Source organism: Panthera leo, chromosome B4 (genome assembly GCF_018350215.1).
Source record: "Panthera leo isolate Ple1 chromosome B4, P.leo_Ple1_pat1.1, whole genome shotgun sequence".
Lineage (NCBI taxonomy): Eukaryota > Metazoa > Chordata > Mammalia > Carnivora > Felidae > Panthera > Panthera leo.
Genome location: NC_056685.1, coordinates 124,457,281 through 124,477,198, shown reverse-complemented (window position 1 = coordinate 124,477,198; position 19,918 = coordinate 124,457,281). Strand labels below are relative to the sequence as shown.

Genomic DNA, 19,918 nt, shown 5'->3' with positions numbered 1-19,918 from the left:
CTCAGGACGTTCAGACACACGAGACTGTCCCGGGGCTCACTGGGAAGAAACACTGGAGTGCAGAGGACAGAGGGTCGGGCTGGCTTGACGGGCTTAGTGGATGGAGAGGAATTTGTTCTGGCGGGAAAGAGGATTGGGATGGAGACTGAAAGAAGGAAAAGCTTGTGGTGTGTTGGTGTAGCTCCCTCTGGTGGAGGGTGCGTTACAGGAGCGGCAGGGGGCTCTCGGGAAGTTAAAGCCAGGTTGTGATTGAACGCAGGCCAAGGTGTATTTATCCGTTCAGGTAACGGTTTTGAGTGCCGCCTTTATACCAAGTAACAAATATGATTTAGCTGTAGCCCCCGCCCTCAAAAACCTGTCTCACAGGGAGAAAGATCCAGAAAATCAGTAGACCGTGTGTTAAGTGATATGACAGCGCAGAATGCTGGGCAGCAGAGCTCACTGTGGGGGGATCTGAAGGGGTTAAACCAAGGACACGAATGACGTTTTGTGAAGATTTGTTTGTAGAAGGAGTTGAAGGATTGACTGAAATCTTCACCCTTATCTATTTGTAAAAGTCACATCAGTGCTCACTCAGCATGTGTTCTTTTGATCATAAAGGCATAGGTTAAAAGGGATTTATTTCCCCCCTATTTTATACTCCAGTCAGAACCTGAGAAATGCAGAGACAGAAGATGACAAGATTGTGTCCCAAGCAGCCGTCCGTGCCGACGACGCCGATGAGCTCATCGCACCGGGAACACCTATCCAGTTTGATATCGTCCTTCCTGCCACAGAATTCCTGGACCAGAACCGGGGGAGCAGGTGCGGGCTCAGGGAGGTTACCTCGGGAGAAATGAAAGTGACCTTGGGTGTCTCTTGTGTCCACCCCCATCTCCAGACACTGTTGCCATTCTGACTGAGTGTCCTCTTGGCCAGAAATGTCTTGATTGTGTGCCTCTGGCCGTTTCCCTAGGCGCATCAACCCTTTTGGTGAAACTGAGGATGAGACCTTTCCAGAAGCAGAAGGTGAGCGGGTGGTCTGTGTGCTTGCTCTTTCCCCTTCACAGAATGGCGAGGGCCATTGAAACGAGGAGCAGAATCATGTTCTGGAGAGCTGGGCCTTGAAGGTATGAATTGAAATTATGACCCACGGGTCTGTCCTTCTCTGAAAACTCATTAGGATGTGTACAGGGAAGGCAGGTCTTAAATGAAACCCGCAGGGATGTGGACAGATTCTCCACTTGTGTCACAGTGTTGGCCCCATCCTTACCCTTTCTGTAGCTCCTGTGTACAGAGTGGCCAAACCTAAATCAGAGACCAGATTACTACAAAACAGATTCAAAGAGGATAAAGCGGTCACAATAAAATGCCATCTGGGTGAGACATGAATATGCTGTTTCGTTTCAGAATGCCGAAAACACACATAACAGCTCATTCTTGTGTTTGAAGATGACATGGCTCAGTGGTTTTTACTTTGTTCAAGTTCAGATTTTTGACGTTTGATTACATTCTTCTAGTACCTAAGAGCACACCCGGCAGAGCTGACCGTAACCTAGCACTCCGCAGAGCGGAGGCAGTTGAGGGCCTCACGCCTGGAGCCTGAGAGCAGCGTTAGAATGAGATGCCGCTTCCTCAGACTTAAAAGCAGGACTTGAGAGTCGGCACCTCGTACGGAATCGGGCAGAAAGGGGGCCGATGGAAGGAAGGAAGGAGGCTAACAGGCTGTGCCTCAGGTCTGCCGCCCCGTCTCTAGCTGACCTTCCATATAGGCCACCCCGTAAAGCCTCTACAAAAAAAACTTCCGAACTTGTAAAAACTGTCTTCATGTGGGAGTCACTTCTTATAATATTACATTAATTATATTTTTCTCCTCTTTTAACCCTTAAGTTATTTTTAGGGGCAAAGACACTAATAGATCGAGGGAGGAAAAAGTAGCCATCTTAGTTTAAAATGGTGGAGAAGTGAATTATTCTTACAGAAAAAAAAAAACAAAAACCTTTAAACCTCTGTGATCTTCCAGTTGTGGTTGCAGTTACCCAGTCTTGTCAATTATGTGCCATTATCAGGGGGCCAGTGCTGGCAGTTTACTAGAATCTGGTAAGCAGAGTAGTTGGAGATGTGCCATTAGCTCCTGGGAGATCGTCGCTGCCCTTCAGTAATGCACAATATGTGTGAACTGGATGAGCCCCCAATCAGGTCTTCTGTTCTTCAGATGGATTTTCTTCTTCAAGAGGACTTTATCAGTGGGCCCGAGGAATGAATTTTCTGTCATCTAGCGGAGAAGCTCTTATTTTCAGAGAAAAGACGTATATACCGCCACCTAGAGTTTTAGCGTTAGAAGGATGGTCGTGTGGTACTGCCTTTTCATCTTACGGATGCACAAAGAGGTGCTTTTCTAGTCTAACGAAGTCATTCCAAAGAACCAAAATGTAGCCAGTAGGCGATTCAGGGCTTCGACACCGTGTTGAGGAATTTGCCGGGAAGCCCTCCGCAGGAGGCAGACCAGACCTGAGGTTTTCTGCCTGTTAGACCGGCAGCAGGCAGGAAGCAAATGTGATCCTGAGCAGAAAACGCTCTCTTGCAGATTCCCTTTTGCAGCAGATGTTTGTAGTTCGGTTTTTGGGCTCGATGGCAGTCAAAACAGACAACACTACTGAAGTGATTTACGAAGCAATGAGACAAGTATTGGCCGCTCGGGCAATTCACAACATCTTCCGTACGACAGAGTCCCATCTGATGGTCACCAGTCAGACTCTGAGGTATGTTTCGTTTCAGACCCTTACAGCTTTACCTGATTCCCCGTTTAAGGCACATTTACTCACCTAGAATGTTCATACTAGAATATTTGATCGGATTAAGTGAAGATGCTACTCTTGTCTTGGCCCTGTTCCTTTGTACGTTCTTACAAGATACGGTGGATAGAAGCTGTTCCCCTAAGGAGTGGGTACCCTCAGAGACTTAGTGGTGAATGAGTCCTCTCGTTTGTGATGATGCCATCACTGAAGAATTGCTCAGTATATCTCAGAGCTTGAAAAAGAAAGGGTTTTTTTTTTCTTTTTTAAATGTTTGTTTACTTTGTGAGAGCACACGAGCGGGGGAGGAGCAGAGAGAGAGCGAGACAGAGAATCCCAAGCAGGCTCTGCACTGTCAACACAGCCTGACGTGGGGCTCAGTCCCACAACCGTGAGATCACGACCTGAGCCGAAATCAAGAGTCGGACGTTTAAGTGACTGAGCCACCCAGGTGCCCCAGGATTTTCATTTTTGAATGCAGTACTACTTATAAAAATTAACAACAGTGAAAAAGAACATGAACCTACCTGAGATCATTAGACCACCACAAGTAAAATCTGATTAATATTTGTTGGGATGAAAATAAGTCAAGTGATGTTAACTACGTGATTTGGAGTTTTAGGTAATAAGATCTGTATGAGTGACGGCAAAGGACCGTCAAGCCATGGTTAGCACAGGCTTTATGAAGTTTCACCATCCAATACTGGACTCACATGTAGCACTTGAAACGGAATGACAGTCTGAGTTAAAATGTTCTAAGTGTAAAATACATATAGCAAGCTTCTAAGGTCTCATACTAACCCCCAAAAAGAAGGCAAAATATGCCATTAATTTTTATATTAATAACATATCCTGGTAGTATTTTAGATCTGTTAGGTGACATTAACTTGATATACTTTATTTAATCTATTTCACTCTTTTTGATGTGACTGCTAGAAAATTTCAGATCATGTATATGAGGTTTACATTTTATTCCTGTGAGATCACAGGCACTGCTTTGGAGGCAGAATGTCTACGTTTATCCCTGGCTTTGGCCTTCATTAGTTATATGACCTGGGCGAGTTTAACCTCTGTGCATCAGCTTCTTGGGCTAGGAGATGAAAATAACTGTATCCACGCTGCATAGGGCTGACACAAAGACTACATGAGTTAATGCACATCAAACATGTATACAACCACAACTGGCATAAGTGCTCAGTAAATGTTAGCTTCAAAAAGTTAAATAGGACTTTGTTAAAGTCAGAATATAGTTTCTTCCATTCATTAAAACCAGTCTTTTTCGTTTCATTATACACCTTCTACTGAGAGTAAGTTTCTTATGAATAAAACTTTATTTAAAGCTTTTCTCCAAGCATGCCCTGCACCCTTTATAGGCATTGGCTCATCGTTCCTGTAATCTCCACCAATAAGAACAGAGTAAATATATGTAAAAGCATTGTGAAAAATCACAGTACATCAAACGAACACTATCAAAGTACAAAGCCCACAGAACGGGAGAAAATATTTGCAAATCATGTATCTAATAAAGCTATATGTTCAGAATATATAAAGAACTCTTATAAGAATCAACAAAAAGACCAAAAACCAAAAAAATGGACCAAGGACCTGAGTAGACATTTCTCCAGGGGAGATCTACAAATGGCCAACAAGCACATGTGAAAAGATGCCCAGTGTCACTCGTTATTAGAGAAATGCACATCAAGTCCACAGTGAGATATCGCTTCAGCTCACTTAGATGGCTGTAATAAAAAGGAAAAGGTAGGGTGTGAAAAAATTGGAATCCGCTGCCGGTGGGAATAGTTAAAACCGTTCAGCCACTGTGGGAAATGGTTCGGCAGCTTCTCTGGGAGTTAAATGTAGATTGCCAGCCGTGGTAGACAGCCGGAAGAATTGAAAACTGTTCAGATAACCAAGTTTACACGAATGTTCGTGGTTCACGGTAGCCAAAGAGTGGAAACAATCCCAACTCCATCAACAAATTGATAGACAAGATGGGGTATTTAACACAGCAGAGTAGGAGCCAGCCTTAAAGAGAAATGACGTCCTGATGTGTGGTACAACATTCTCGAACCCTGAAAACATGCTCGGTGGAAGATGTCAGCCATTTTGTTTGATCCTGTATCTGAAGTGTCCAGGATGGAAAGCAGGTTAGTGGTTGCCAGAAGCTAAGAGGAGAAAGAATGGAAGTGACTGTCTGATGGGTGTGTAGCTTCCTTTTGAGGTGATGAAGATGTTTGGAACCAGGCAGTGGTAATGGTTGTACAGTGTGGTAAATGTACTAAATAGTCCATTAGTCTGCAGTAGTCCATTTTATGTTAGGTATATTTCACCACAGTTTCCACACACAGATCCCTGCATTGGAATTCATGTTTTGAGACAAATGAGAAGTCCCACAGAAAATCAGATCTTTTTTTTAATGTTTATTTTTGAGAGAGAGAGGGAGGGAGAGAGGGGCAGAGAGGGAAACACAGGATCCAAAACAGCCTCCGGTCTCTGAGATGTCAGCACAGAGCCCCGTGCAGGGCTCGAACTCCTGAACCATGAGATCATGACCTGAGCTGAAGTTGGACGCTTGACTGAGCCAGCCAGGTGCTCTGAAAATCAGATCTTAGGCAAGTCCGTATTACCTGTTTAAGATAGCAACCTTTTAAGTTACTCACAAAATATGCATGTTTTAAGTTCACATTTAGGGAAAAGTTTTACAAAATACCTAAGAAACTTTACTTGAGGGAGACCGTTTATGAGGTATATTTTTTAAATCTTTAAATTCATACAAATTAATAGGGACATGAAGAAAACATGTATTTAGCTTGTAAATGTGTAAAATTCCATACACATTTTCTTACTGTCTTAACCACCTCTTTGAAGTGGGGTCCTTTTCCCACTTTTACACACGAGTCTGGAAGCGTCAGGGTGACTTACACAAGGGCACAGTCGAGCAGCCAGCCCAGAGCCCTCTGACTGTGGTGAGGCCCATACTTGAACAGCACGTATTTCCAACCGCAGCCTTTCTGGGGGGGATGACCGCTTTCCTGAGATCTAACTTCCCATACAGCTCGCCCATCTGAAGTGTTTTCAGTATATTCAGAGTTGTGCAACCATTAGTTACCACAGTTTTCGAGTATTTTCATCATCCCCAGAGAAAACCCATACCCGTGAGCCCTCATTCCCTTTTCTTAACCACCCCCCCCCCCATACAGCCACGAAACACTAATATTCTGTGTGTATGTATTTGCCTGTTTGGGACATTTCATATAAATGGAATACTAACCATTTTTTTAAGACCGAGAATAGATTTTTTGCTTTCGCCCACAGAATTTATAGCAAATCAATAAATAATACCATGTTTAGAAAGTAGAAATTTATATGTATGTATGACAGCAATAGATTCTCTAATGCAGTGTACTTTGCAGATACATCAGCCTGGTTATTAGATGCTGCTTAAAGTTTTGTTAAAGAATACATCTAGAATACCTTCTTTTTTAATTAAAATTTTTTTTATTTTTGAGCATGAGCAGGAGAGAGGGGAAGGGGAGAAAGAATATGTGCTATTCCTTCTATAAATAGGACAGAAGTTTTCCTTTTTTGTCTTGTTTTGTTTTGCTTTTTGAGAGAGCAAGCAGGCGTGTGAGTGGGGAGGGGCAGAGAGAGGGAGAGAGCATCTCAGGCAGGTTCCAGGCCCAGCCCGGAGCCCAATGCGGGGTTCAATCCCATGACTCTGGCATCATGACCTGAGCTAGTGTTGAAGAGCCTGACAACCAACTGAGCCACCCAGGCACCCCTAGAATATACCTTCTTAAAAGACCGTGTTCCCCCACACCCAAACTGACACAGAATAGTTTTGCTAAAATCTGTTGACTGTTTTCTCACCCCACCCCATATTTAGGGGAAAAAAGTTAGACTTCAAGGAAAAGACCATAGTCAGTAAATGTCTTCTGAGAAGTAGGCTGTACAGAATATGATCTATATTCTACATCAGAACTGTGAAGAATTCTAATGCTGCCCCTTTGGATAAGCACTGAAATGTGAAAGTCTCCAGTTGTTACAGTCTTCCATAAAGCTGTTCCCGGAGCTTCAACTACATGGGGTTCAGCACAGGCAGACCCATGGCGCATGCTCCCTCTGGACAGTCCCATGGAGCCATCTCGCCTTGCTGCGGCCGGGCCTTATAGTTTCATATTTGAAGGGCATTTGTGTGATTTCATTCTGAACTTCTAGACTCTTCTAAGAATACAGGTTTCTCCAACATGTGTAATATAACGCGTGTCTTAAAATTTCAGGTTGATAGATCCTCAGACTCAAGTAACAAGGGCCAATGTAAGTACCTCCATGCACGCTAATTTTAGTAGTTATTCCTTAATTCAAAGTAGGCACTTTATAGATTTTGCCAAATTTAACAGCTGTCACTCATAGTGCACTTTTTTCGTGACGCTGTCCGTGGAGAATGATTGTCTGTTTTTAATTCCAGTTATGTGATGTTGTCTATTCCTGTTATTTCCAGTTTGAACTCACCAGCATCACCCAGTTTGCTGCCCATCAAGAAAACAAGAGACTAGTCGGCTTTGTGGTCCGCACGCCCGAATCCACAGGTGGACAGTCTCTGAGTACATACGTTTTTGAAAGCAACTCAGAAGGCGAAAAGGTCTATTTTTTTTCATCTTAAGATTCCATATCTCTGTCCAAAGATATTTAAAGGGGTTTTGCACCACCCCGTGGGAGTTTAGTTGACTATTCTTTGCGCCCCCATTGAGGAGTTTAGAGAATACCTCTAGGAAGGCCCCACTGAAAGAAACGACTGGAATAAATTTTCCCTTGGAAATGCGTGCCATTCTAAACAGTGATGAGGAAGAATGTTAATGGTGAGATGAAATGGGAAAAGCAGTTGCCTTCAAGTTTCTTTTTTAAAAATGAAAGAAGTTACAATGGAGAAAATCTAGTCTCAGAGCAAACGAAGGAAGCAGACAGCAGGAAACTGTTCTCATATAGTATGAAAATTTTTGTGACCGTATTTGCTACTTGGAATTAAAGTTAATCAACTCTTCAGCAAGTATCTTTTTGCCACTGCGCGCGAACACACAGTGGCAGAATGTGATTGAGAGAGAAAGGAGGAAAGTATTCCGTTAAGAATGTTAAGCACTGGGATAATTTCAGTTGCCACTTACCCTGGATATCGTTGCTCTGCACAGATTGGCAACCGGAGACCAGGACAGGTGGCCTCTACTGTTCAGAGCCCCGTGCGATGAACTTCTTAACAGCCAGGTCCTCTGTCCCCACACCGACATGAGCAGTGACCTCGTTGTACTTCCATAACCACATTTTTCCTAAAATCCCTTACCGCTTTCTGCCTTTGCCCAACACTGCTTTTCTTGTCTTACAGATATGTTATGCTATTAATTTGGGAAAAGAAATCATTGCGGTTCAGAAGGTAAGGTACATTTTAGTGCTGGTTTTAACAACTACTCAAAAGATCTATAGACATACTAAGATCTCTCTCAAAAAGAGGAATGATGTTCGCCGGACACTGTGGCCAAACTTGAGATTTCCTTTGAAGCATTCTAACCACCAGACTGGCTGGGGCCACAGTCACCGGTTAACACATGTGGAGTTCTTAATAAATATCACTGCTTCCTGCGTTATCACTTTTTTGCTTGCTGTTGTTGGCTAGATATTCTGTCTTTCAAATTAAGATGGTAGAAACTGTAAGTATGTACTCGAAGGCCTTGCTCCTCTGAGCGGTCACAGACAGACATCAAGCTGGAAATGTACTAGACGTGACGATTCCCAGACCTCCCTGTATCTCAGCAGCTTACAATCTTTCACTCACCCCACAGACTTCTGAGAGCCAAGTTTGTACAAGAAAAATCTTAGAATTCTACCAGTGAGCAAGACAGATACGGTTCCTGCCCCAGGAGGCTTCTCGTTCAGTAGAACTTCTGCAATAATGGAAATGACCTGTGTCTGTACTGTTCAATAGGCAGCTTGAATGTAGCTAATTTGAGGATGAACTGGATTTTTAAACAGTAACATATAGCTACTGAGTACCGTATTAGCTTTCCTAATGTTGGGGGAGGGCAGGAGGACTAAGACCAGTATACATGAAATGGTAGCAAGCAGTGCAAGTTAGTATTTTATGGTATTGATCAGGGATCAACTTCTGTAAAGAGCAAGACAGGAAACCTCTTAGGCTTATATTTGTTGCAACTACTCAACTCAGCTATTGTTCCAGCAGCCATATATAGTATATAAATGAATGGCTGTGTTCCAGTGAAACTTCATTTATAAAAACAGTGAGCCAGGTGGCCATAGTTTGCCAACTCTTGGTTTATAGGGAAAGAGGAAGGAGTTAGTGATCTAGAAGACAAAGGTATTATAAAGGAAGTTCTTCTCTGGACTCTTTGTGGGAAGACGATTATGATTTGGCTAAGTGAATGACATTTTGGCTAAGAGCAAAACCTTGGCCTAGAGTCTAGAAGTAAAATGCAATTGAGCTTTTTCAGAGAAGCAAGGAGACTCACCTGAAGGCACATATAGATCCTGGAGGGAAAGAAGCTAGATTACAGAATACTGAAAGCCATGCCATAGGGGTTTTAAGTGCATTTTAAGCGTTTTCTTTTCTCCTTCTTAAACTCTCATAACTTCAGGATCCAGAAGCATTGGCTCAATTAATGCTGTCCATACCACTAACCAATGATGGAAAATATGTACTGTTAAACGATCAACCAGATGACAATGATGGAAGTCCAAATGAAAACAGAGGCGCAGAATCTGAAGCATAACTCTCTTGGGCCTTTGGGGAAAGAGCACCCAGGAAGGAGAGCTACCTCCTTAAGGGTTTTCAACTTCTCTGACATACAGGCCCACGACCTGGTTTCAGAACGCTGACAATCGCTTGTGGAATGTACTCTTGATGCCTTGATACTGAGACTTGGGAGGGAAACAGTGAGAAATGGTTGACAACATTCCTACCCATCTACAAATGTTACTTTAGGTGCTTTGTGGTAAGTCGTCTTCTTAGATTGTACTGTTCAGCGCTCAGAATGAAAGTTACTGAAAAAATGCATTGTTCACTTTATTCAAATGTCATCTCTTTAGTCTCCAAGTACCCTTTTTAAAAAATGGTAAAAGCCTAGATTTATAATTTGATAAACACTAAATATTTCCTATTAATATAATCTATTTTTATATTTTCCTTAATGAGCTTTAAGTGCCTGTCATTCTGAAAGTTGTGTATTTATAATCAGGCTTGTCTCACAGTCGGACCTACCAGCATCAGTTTGTGCAGTTAGGTGGCGAGCCCCGCTTGGAGGGCCTGAGCGTTAGCAAAAATGCAGGTCTAGTTGTGATCATTTTTCTCAGACATCATGCAATAAAAAGAGTAGCAGACGAGCACCACACAAGATGTTCAGTTTTACATGGGAACCTTGATGAACCAGCATTCAGAAGTTTACGGTCCTTCAGGTATGGTTTTAGTGGTGGATCACTATAGACCGTGTGAAGCTCTACCAGTTCCTGATTCTTCTGAGCCAGACCCTCCTCAAGGAAGGGACCAATTAATTTTAAAACTCACTTGAATGAAAGCACGGCTGGTTGCGGGGCTTGGTATAAAAATCCTATTCCACCCCTACCTATGAAGTATGATGATCTTGAATTGGCACCATGTGTTTAATTATAACCAATTTCAACAGAATACCGTTGTCTTTGTAATAAATTAACCTAGCAACAAATGCTAGCAAATAAAAACTACCATTCTGTTTCTTTCTTTTGCTTTTTGTGGTTATTTTCTAGAACATCCCTGGAAGAAAACTAAAGTTAGTTCTGTGGCTTCAGCTGTTCATTTCCAAAACCTCAGTACATTCCCCCCCTCTGCTGTGATTTCATTATGCCCTATCAAATACCTCTATTCAACACTGGTTGAACAATGTGATCTCAGTACCAAGTTTTTGTTTTTTTTTTTTTTTGAGGGAGAGAGAGCATGGGGAAGGAGGGGGGGGAGAGAGAGAGAATCCTAAGCAGGCCCTGCACTCAGTGTGGCTCAATCTCATGACCATGAGACAATGACCTAAGCTGAAATCAAGAGGTGGGATGCTCAACTGACTGAGCCACCACAGCTCCCAAAATGGTGGATTAATAAAACAACTTTTGTAATCCAAACTTAATGTTACAGGGGTATCAGAGTCCACTTCTATAATGTGAGCCTCAGAGACTAAGCCAGCATGAGATATACCATGAAATTATTAGTATGGTGTTAGCGAATGCCTTACAAAAATTTGTGTATCATAACTGTATTAAACCGGTAAGTCCTCCGGTAGGCTGCAAGAGCCACAGTCCCCTGAATTTCCTTTTCTTCGAATTGTTCAGGGTGGGAGGGAAGAAACTAGTCATAAACAATATTGTTAGAAACTAAAATCAATTTCTTTCATTTCCTAATTTTTTCATATTTCAAAAATATGCGGCTTGCCTAAGCCACAAAGTATGCAAATCATAGGAAAAAAAGACTGAAGCCCATTAAAACTAACTTCATTGAAAAAACCACAGAATGAAAACACAAAATGAACTGCACATATTAAGCACAGATGACCCACAAAATATTAGTATCCAGAATATGTAAAATATTCCTGCAATTAGAAAAAATTGAAAATAAAGTCATAAGGGCATTTCACAGAATAAAAAATAAAAGGGGTTCTTAAATAGAAATATACAAAATTGATACAATAAATACAAATTAAACCCACTGGGATATTATATACACACCAGACTGTAGAAACATAGCTGCTGGGATGGGCACGACGAGGCTCCTCCGCTGCTGGGACGGGACAAGTCTGGCGTTGTATCCGTTGCACCTGTAGATGGCCTAACAGATTCACTTGCGAGTAGAACTCTGGAGAAACTCTGAACACAGGTACACAGAGATGCGTGCAGCCAGTAGCCCTGTTCGTACCATCCCAAATTTGGAAGTGACCCACATGTCATCAGCAAAACAGATCTGTGTATTTGTGTAACAATACTAAAGAAGGAAAACTAAATGGACTACAGGTATGTGCATCATCATGGATGAATTTCAAAAGAGACAAGTCATATACAGTAAGAATCCATTTATATTAATTTTTTAAAAACCTGCAAACCACCACCGTGTTATTTAGAAAACTACAGATAGGTTGTAACACTAGAGAAAAGCAAGGCATAGTTACCCCAAAATTCTGCGTTGTGTTTCCTCCGGAGTGGAAAAGGGAGCGGCGATCCGAGGAAGAACGATGGAACATCTCAGGCAGGAGCAACAGGCTTTTAACCTACACGGTACGGTGGCTACCCAAACGTCCTGTTTTATTCTTGATTCAGTACACACATATCATACACTCTTGTGCATGGGTCATAGATTTTAAAATGTTAAACTTTAGAAGGTTGCCCTTTAAATTCCCCAAATGAAAGCACTATGAAAAATTATCAAGTGCCATGTAAATGAAAGGTGGGAGGGGAGAAAAGGGGACCCTTTATTAGCCAGCTATTCTCACCGGTTTTCATTTCCCAGCACTGCCTCTGGTTGTTTAGCTGTCAGACTGTTTGGGGAAGTGCAGGACTTCTCTTCCATTGTCTGCACTTAGCTGGGCCATGTAAACAGGCATAATTTTTATGAGACCCACTCAGAGTCACATACTGTTTATCTTCCAACTTTTCCACCTGAGAGAGTAATAGTAAAGCTAACAACTATATGCCAAGTGCATTTCTGCCTAGGAGTCATCATATTAGCTAGTGTTCACAGTAGTTACTGTTTCCTAATATATAAAGTGCTTTACACAAAAGTCAGTCCTCAATCTACAAGCTCTGTATCATTAGGCCATTTTGTGCCTGAGAAAATGAAGCACAGAGAGGTTAAGTAAGCTGCTGGCAGGCTTCAAATCACAGTCTGGCTCCACAGTCTATGCTTCTAACTGCTCTGTGACATACACAGCACAGAGAAACCACACAGCAATCACCAAATGGTTCTCTCATTAGGTACATAAACCTTTGAAAATTATTCTGATATGCAGTAATTATACCACCTTGAAGTACATCTCTAATGCCCTGTTGCATTTTGTGGATTCTAAAATGATTAAATGCTGTAATACTAATACAGATACGTGCTTCTTGATATAAAGTATTAACTTTCCCCCTCACTTTAATGATAATGAGGGCATTACTAAAGAATGTTTCACTACACAAAGATCTTGCATACATTACAGAATGCATAGTCTTTAAATTTTTTTTTTTATGGTAATTTTTGAAAGAGAGAACATGAGCAGGAGAGAGGCCAAGAGAGAGGGAGACACAGAATGTGAAGCAGGCTCCAGGCTGTGTGCTGTCAGCACAGAGCCAAATGCAGGGCTCAAACTCACAAACCGTAAGATCATGACCTGAAGTCGGACGCTTAACCGACTGAGCCACCCAGGCGCCCCTACAGTGCATAGTCTCTAAAGATGATCCCAGAATTATGACATCATCTCTACACTGATCAGGAGATGAATTCCTCTCCTTTGCAGAGTGTAACTCCACTAATGGGAACTGGATTATCTGATAAATTAGGTTTTACACTAAGAGAGGCCAACAAGTATCCATATATTTTCCTAAACTGAGTTCTTATACACTATATATAAGAACTTTTTGTATCAAAGTAAGCCCTAACTTTGCCATCACCATCTGAGTTCACTGCATGATATTCACTTTAAAGATTTCCACATATTCCAGATTCTTTTTAGCGGAAATCTCTAATGTGTTAAATTCTTCCTAACATCTAAAAAACCTCTGTTAAAATTGTAGCATTAAAACTTTCTTAAAAAGAATACCATCAGTATGGAACTTTCGCAGACTTTAGCTGGAAAAAAAACCCCATAAAATTATTAAAATTAGTTAAAATCTTTTTCCATTTAGCCAACCCAGCATCAACAAGTAACATGATGATGTATGTGATGGTGCTACCCCATCTTTCCCACAATCTTCCCACTACTGCCTCTGGAAAGAAAAGGAGCAGTAATCAGACTTTACCAAGGAAAGTTTCTCCAGTGTAGTACAGCCGATCCTTGAACAACACAGAGGTGAGGGGCACCAACTCCTGGCACAATCAAAACTCTGCATGTAACTTTTGACTCCCCAAAAACTTAAACTAAGAGCCTGCCGCTGACTGGAAACCTCATAATGAACGCATATTATAGATGTTACTTGGATAATATAGCGTATTCTTACAATAAACTAAGCTAACAGGGGCGCCTGGGTGGCCCAGTCAGTTAAGCGTCTGATTTTTTTTTTTAATATAATTTATTGTCAAATTGGCTTCCATACAACATACAGTGCTCATCCCAACAAGTGCCCTCCTCAATGCCCATCACCTATTTTCCCTCTCCCCCACCCCCGTCGTCCAGCCTCAGATTGTTCTCTGTATTTAAGAGTCCCTTGTGGTTTGCCTCCCTCCAACTATTTTTCCCCTTCCCCTCCCCCATGGTCTTCTAAGTTTCTCAAGATCCACATATGAATGAAAACATATGATATCTGTCCTTCTCTGACTTATTTCACTCAGCGTAATACCTTCCAGTTCCATCCACATTGTTGCAAATGGCAGGATTTCATTCCTTCTCATCGCCAAGTACTATTCCATCATAGATATAAACCGCATCTTCTTTACCCATTCATCAGTTGATGACATTTAGGCTCTTTCCATAATTTGGCTATTGTTGAAAGTGCTGCTATAAACATTGGGGTACATGTGCCCCTATGCATTAGCACTCCGGTATCCCTTGGGTAAATTCCTAGTAGAATTATTGCTGGGTCTTAGGGTAGTTCTATTTTTAATTTTTTGAGGAACCTCCACACTGTAGCATCTGATTCTTGATCTCTGCTCAGGTCATGATCTCACGGTTCATGAGATCGAGCCCCACGTTGGGCTCTATGCTGGCAGTGCAGAACCTGCTTAGGATTCTCTCTCTGCCTTTGCCCCACTCTCTCTCTAAATAAACATTAAAAAAAAAAAAAAAACTAAGCTAGAGAAAAAATGCTATTAAAATCATAAGGAAACTAACATTTACAGAACTATATTGGATTTCTTTTTAAAAGTCACATATAAGTGGACCCGCACAGTTTATTTTTATTTTTGAGAAAGGGAGCGTGAGTGGGGAAGAGGCATAAAGAGAGGGAGAGAAAGAATCTTAAGCAGGCTCCACACCCAGCGCAGAGCCTGAGGCGGGGCTCAATCTCACGACCTTGGGATCATGATCTGAGCCAGATCAGGAGTCAGACACATAACTGACTGAGCCACCCAGGCACACTCTTCCCACCCCCCACCACACAGTTTAAACACCATGCCGTTCAAGGGTCAGCTGTATTTAAAAGGCATGTGTCTCCTGTCTCCAGTGTAATATTTAAAAGGCTCTCATTTATTGTTACTGTTTCAGTTAAACTCATGTTTGCAAATGGCACTAGAGTTATTTCTAACATTAAACACTGTAAACCAAGGATCCCTTCCCAGGATTAGGATTTGAAAGTAAACATTCACATGGGTTCTTTTTATTTGAAAACAACAAGGATTAGATCAAGAACGTACAAAGAGAAAAAGAAAAGTTCTTCACCTGGGTTGCATGGAAAGGAGCCAATACCAATTTTATACTTGAAATGTTTTGCCTATGTGCATGCAAGTATTTTTTTAAAGACAGATTCCCTATATTCTATTAAAGGGGATTCCAAAAAGGTTAATGTTAAGAAGTACTGGTTTAAGACATTCAATTTTGAACATAAGCATCCAGGGGAAGTAAATTTTTGAAATTATATTTATTAATGTTTTATTATACATATTATATTCTCTTAGAATTAGGGTAGGGGGAAGCCCCACTCAAGTGAGGTAACAAACTTGCCATCTTTTACAAAACTTAATTAGAACTGACAAAGTTATGGTTAGTCCTTAATTCCTGAGAATTTGAACATTATTGAGTTTGTGAATTTACAACAAATGCTCACACTAATTTTAAACTACAGTATGTCCAAAAAAAAAAAATTTAACATTAATATGTTAAGCAAAGAAAACATCATCCAAATGCATATATTAACTTAGGTGTGAAACACTCAAGCCCTATTGCTCTGCACTTTAATAGCATTTAAATATGCTTAATCTTTTCAGAGATTTTATTTCAAATATGTGTAGTTTATCCAGATTACAGTGACATTATTTTGAGCTAATGGCAAAATAATAATCACTTTCTTCTCAACTGTAGGTATCCATGGTGTCAGCATATAAACTCTATAGAGTATTTGTAAGATCGATCATAAATGATATATGTGGGGATAATGAACAGAGACCTCAGATTCTCTTCCAATTACAATTTCTACCCCTATGAAAAATGGAGATTGTTTTAGGGAAGTCAGAGAGAAAAAAAAAAAAAAGAATAATATTGTTGCTATGAAATGGTGACAAATTTGATACAATCAAAAGATCATTAATATAAACATTTACAATAATGAAAATATAAATTACTAATTATGCAGCATGCTTTAGGGCCATTTCTACAGTTAGTATGAATTACAGATATTAAATGCCTTTAATCCACCCATTGTTCATATTCTGAAAGTCATGTTTACATAATAAACAAAAAACATTTCCTACCTATTTTGTTTCTTCTGACTTTGAACAGTGGAAGTGTTTATCTTGGGCTGGGAAAGTTACCCTGCCAGTAATCAATGCATACAGATAGGGCATTGTACACCTGTTCCAAAAGCTGGAAATCAAACATTAGAATTACTTGCAGGATATACCCAAAGAAATACTTAATAGGCAAGTGCAATGGAAAAATCAAGTGTTTACCAAATGATGTTATTATGTGTACAGTTTTAAACTTTGTTTTCGTTGTAAAAGTATCACTGTATTATATTCAAAGATTATATAGGCCATGATTAACCATTTAATTATCAACTGATGTAATCTTTACAAAAATAAAGCTTGTAGCCTGCCAGGAACTAAATTTACTCAAAATCTTACTGTACTTTTCAAATCAGTAAATGATTTATTAGAACTTTATTCTCACAGTGGTAATTTTTAAAAAGCCTGCACAGTGCTTAATCTGATGTCTTAGATTATACTTGGTTTAAAGAAAAAGTCTGCCCAAACCATCACCAAGACTTTAATTCAACCTAATGTAGAAGAAACCTGAGTTTGGATGTAGAAATAAAAATCCATACAACTTTCTCTGATAACACGTAGTGCCTTCAACCAAAAGTGAAGTTTCAAGCAGGACTCTATGGCTTTCTCTGAATTTTCTTTCATCTTGAGTATTAAGTAAATCTTGAATTTAAAGCAGTTGTTGGAGGTTACATGTTCCCAAAGCGATGTAAACTAGTTATAAAATGTCTTATCAAAGACCTGAACAGCTCTTGTGAGTCACATGAAATTAACAATGAACCAGTTTTATACTGTACATAAAAGCTACATAGCACACTTGTGCCTCACCTGTATCAAAGCCATCTTTCTGTATGTCTGTTATAACAATGTCGATATGTATGCCTCATAAATTTCAGACTTAATTCACTTTGTTTAAACATGTATTTGCTGGCTGTACAGAGGATACGCACTGAGTTTCCAATGACTGAAGCAAATATGGATCAAATATGCAAACACAAGTTTTAAACCCTCACGTAGATTGTTAAGAGATCTGAGGCGGCAGTTTAGGAATTTGGTTTGGCCCTTCTACAGCTTCACTTCAAACAACACTCCCCAGGCACATCTGCTAGCCTCAAGTCCAGGCAAAAACCCAACTGAAAATCTCATTCTCAACCTTTAGAAAGAAGATTGAGCCTTCGGAAGAAGAATGGACTCAGCAGCACCGCCTTAAAGAGTTGCAACATCTACCTGTTACCAGAGATGTGGCCCAGGAAACACTTCACCATTAGCTTGCTAACATCCATATCACTGGCAACAGTACTGACAAAATTCTGATGACTTCTGAGGGGCAACGCATACCATCGGTATCATTTGACAACAGGATCTGCAGACACAGTGCTGTCGGACAGGTCTCCATTGCTTGTTTTGGTCTCTTCTGGAAGTGTGGGTGAAAACAACAATGGACAGATGTATATTCATTTTTAAAAAAATGAATTAAGTAAAAATTGAGAAGAGCTACCTGCTAAATTTCAAATTAAGAAAATGTGCATCTACCAAATAGTTCTCTAATATTACAATGTATATGTAGTTTAGTTACCTTAATTTTTTAGAAATCTGAGCTAAATTTTGCAAAGGGAACGTTCTGACTGGTACTTAATAGGGGTGTAGACTTGTGAGAGTTCAGAACTGCATGTGGGCCACGTGGAGTTTCACCTGGCGCGTTTGAAGGCATGCTGCCCCTCAGCCGGTTCCCCCAGCCAGGCCAAGAAATCACTATTATAGTGCACTGCTGTTATTGCCAGAGACATTACTGCAAATTCACATATAAGATTGTCCAGAATAAGTAGCTTTCCATCTGTGTTTGTAATTCATTTTTTAAAGCAGCTTTTTATTATGATTGTGATAAAATGAATTCCTCTTTGTGTATGAAATACCACATGCACACATTTCATTAACAGAGGAAAACTATCTCATGTACCCTGCAACTCTGACTACATATCTGAGCAACCTTTAGCCAAGACAGAGTTTTGCAACAGAAGAACCACCTCGGTGGTTGATGTGGGTGAGACGCATCAACCAGAATCACAGTGAGTTCCTTAAGAACAATCCAGAGCAAGGACTTCCACTGAGACCAAAAGGTTTGTTTGTTCTGCCTTAATGTTTTAGGCCTTAAAGTAAGTATAAGCTTGGCTGGAGACAAGATTCTCGCATGAAATGCCTGAGCAGAACCTAAGCAATAACTGAGTTTCTTCACAATTTAGATCAAATTCACTCAAAGTCTTTCAATTTACTTTAGCCTTGGAAAGGGACCCAAACAGAATATATACATATTTTCACGTAATAAATACTGAGTATCTTCCAGGTAACAGCGTGAAATCACTTTCAAGCACACAATTATTAGATTCCAAAAAAGCTTCTGTATGCTAATTATTAACATATTTAATTTATGCAACATTATCAGGGAATAGGTTACTTGATATAAGTGGTCTACCCAAATTCAGTGTAAAATATGTATGTATTTTAAAATTTAACAAAGCAAGATTAATAAAAACATCTTATTTTATAAAATGTAAATGTTATGCCTTGATTTGTGAAATACAAGTAAGGATATAGGAAAAACATGAAAACTCAACTCAGCTGCTGTACCAAGCTTTAAGCTACCGAGCAGAGGAAAACCTAAATTACATCATTTCTATAACAGAAAAAAGGAAACCACCATTCTTCAGGGAAAAAATTGTTCCTAAATTTTAAACTGGGGAGAAATGTATCATGTGCAGCCTTAACTATGAAATAATAAGCAATTTATATCATCCTACAAAGAATACAACAGACAAGACGATCTGGACAAAACGATCGGTTCTCGTGGCTGCACTGTCAACTCTGATTCTCCAAGGCCTGGTTGCGGAGGAGGGCGGGAGGCCGCTCACCATGATACGAAATGGGGTCCCTACCATCTGCCACCTCCTCAGCCATGTGCCCCATCTCACTCAGTCTTGTCTAGTTAGCAGCTCTACTACATTCTAGTGTTCCTCCTAATTTGTTCCTTCTTGTCTGACACAAGTTGAAGGGTGAAAGAAAAAACTAAACTGGTTGAATTTTATTTAAATTATGATGAAACTGAACAAAAAGTCACTCCAGAATGAAATGTAAAAACTATGTAAATTTCTATTCAGATTCACAAATGATGCATGTAGGCTGTACTTCAAAAAAAAAAAAAAAAAAAAAAAGGCATTTCTAGGTCTAAATTATTTTCCAAAAAGAAAAGGAAGCTGGAATTCTGACTAGATAAAATGGGACATTAGTGTCTATTAAAGAAAGATTTACTGGTCTTTCCAAATTTAAGCCACTCACTGACCTTTTTCTTTCTTTTCTTGGTTTTCTTCAGCTGCAGTCTTGTCTGCTCTGAAGAAAATTCTTGCACTGCTCAGTGAGAAATAGAGCAATTCAAATTCCTAAGTAAATAAAAACATGTAAAGGAAAAGCTGAAAACATTCCTAAAAAACTGTAGAAATCATAAATACAGAAACTGAATTTA

At 40.2% G+C, this 19,918-nt stretch overlaps 2 protein-coding genes across 5 annotated transcripts in view; one reads left to right on the top strand and one right to left on the bottom strand.

Moving 5' to 3' along the window:
• APPL2 (adaptor protein, phosphotyrosine interacting with PH domain and leucine zipper 2) overlaps positions 1-10,529 on the top strand; it is a 53,872-nt gene extending 43,343 nt beyond the window's left edge. Inside the window, exons 15-21 of one of the 2 annotated variants that reach the window (XM_042947590.1) lie at positions 646-804; positions 956-1,008; positions 2,567-2,741; positions 7,055-7,091; positions 7,276-7,416; positions 8,152-8,199; positions 9,630-10,529. In XM_042947590.1, the coding sequence (XP_042803524.1) occupies positions 646-804; positions 956-1,008; positions 2,567-2,741; positions 7,055-7,091; positions 7,276-7,416; positions 8,152-8,199; positions 9,630-9,656 (640 nt within the window). In that variant the 3' untranslated portion in view covers positions 9,657-10,529. Of the gene's footprint in view, positions 1-645; positions 805-955; positions 1,009-2,566; positions 2,742-7,054; positions 7,092-7,275; positions 7,417-8,151; positions 8,200-9,415 lie in introns of both variants that reach the window. The other variant, XM_042947589.1, reaches the window with a different exon arrangement.
• A 5,015-nt stretch (positions 10,530-15,544) lies between these two features.
• WASHC4 (WASH complex subunit 4) overlaps positions 15,545-19,918 on the bottom strand; it is a 59,384-nt gene continuing 55,010 nt past the window's right edge. For 2 of the 3 annotated variants that reach the window (XM_042947586.1, XM_042947588.1), the window contains 2 exons: positions 19,739-19,835; positions 15,545-17,818 (listed from right to left, as the gene is read on the bottom strand). In XM_042947586.1, the coding sequence (XP_042803520.1) occupies positions 17,751-17,818; positions 19,739-19,835 (165 nt within the window). In that variant the 3' untranslated portion in view covers positions 15,545-17,750. The remainder of the gene's footprint in view (positions 17,819-19,738; positions 19,836-19,918) is intronic. The other variant, XM_042947587.1, reaches the window with a different exon arrangement.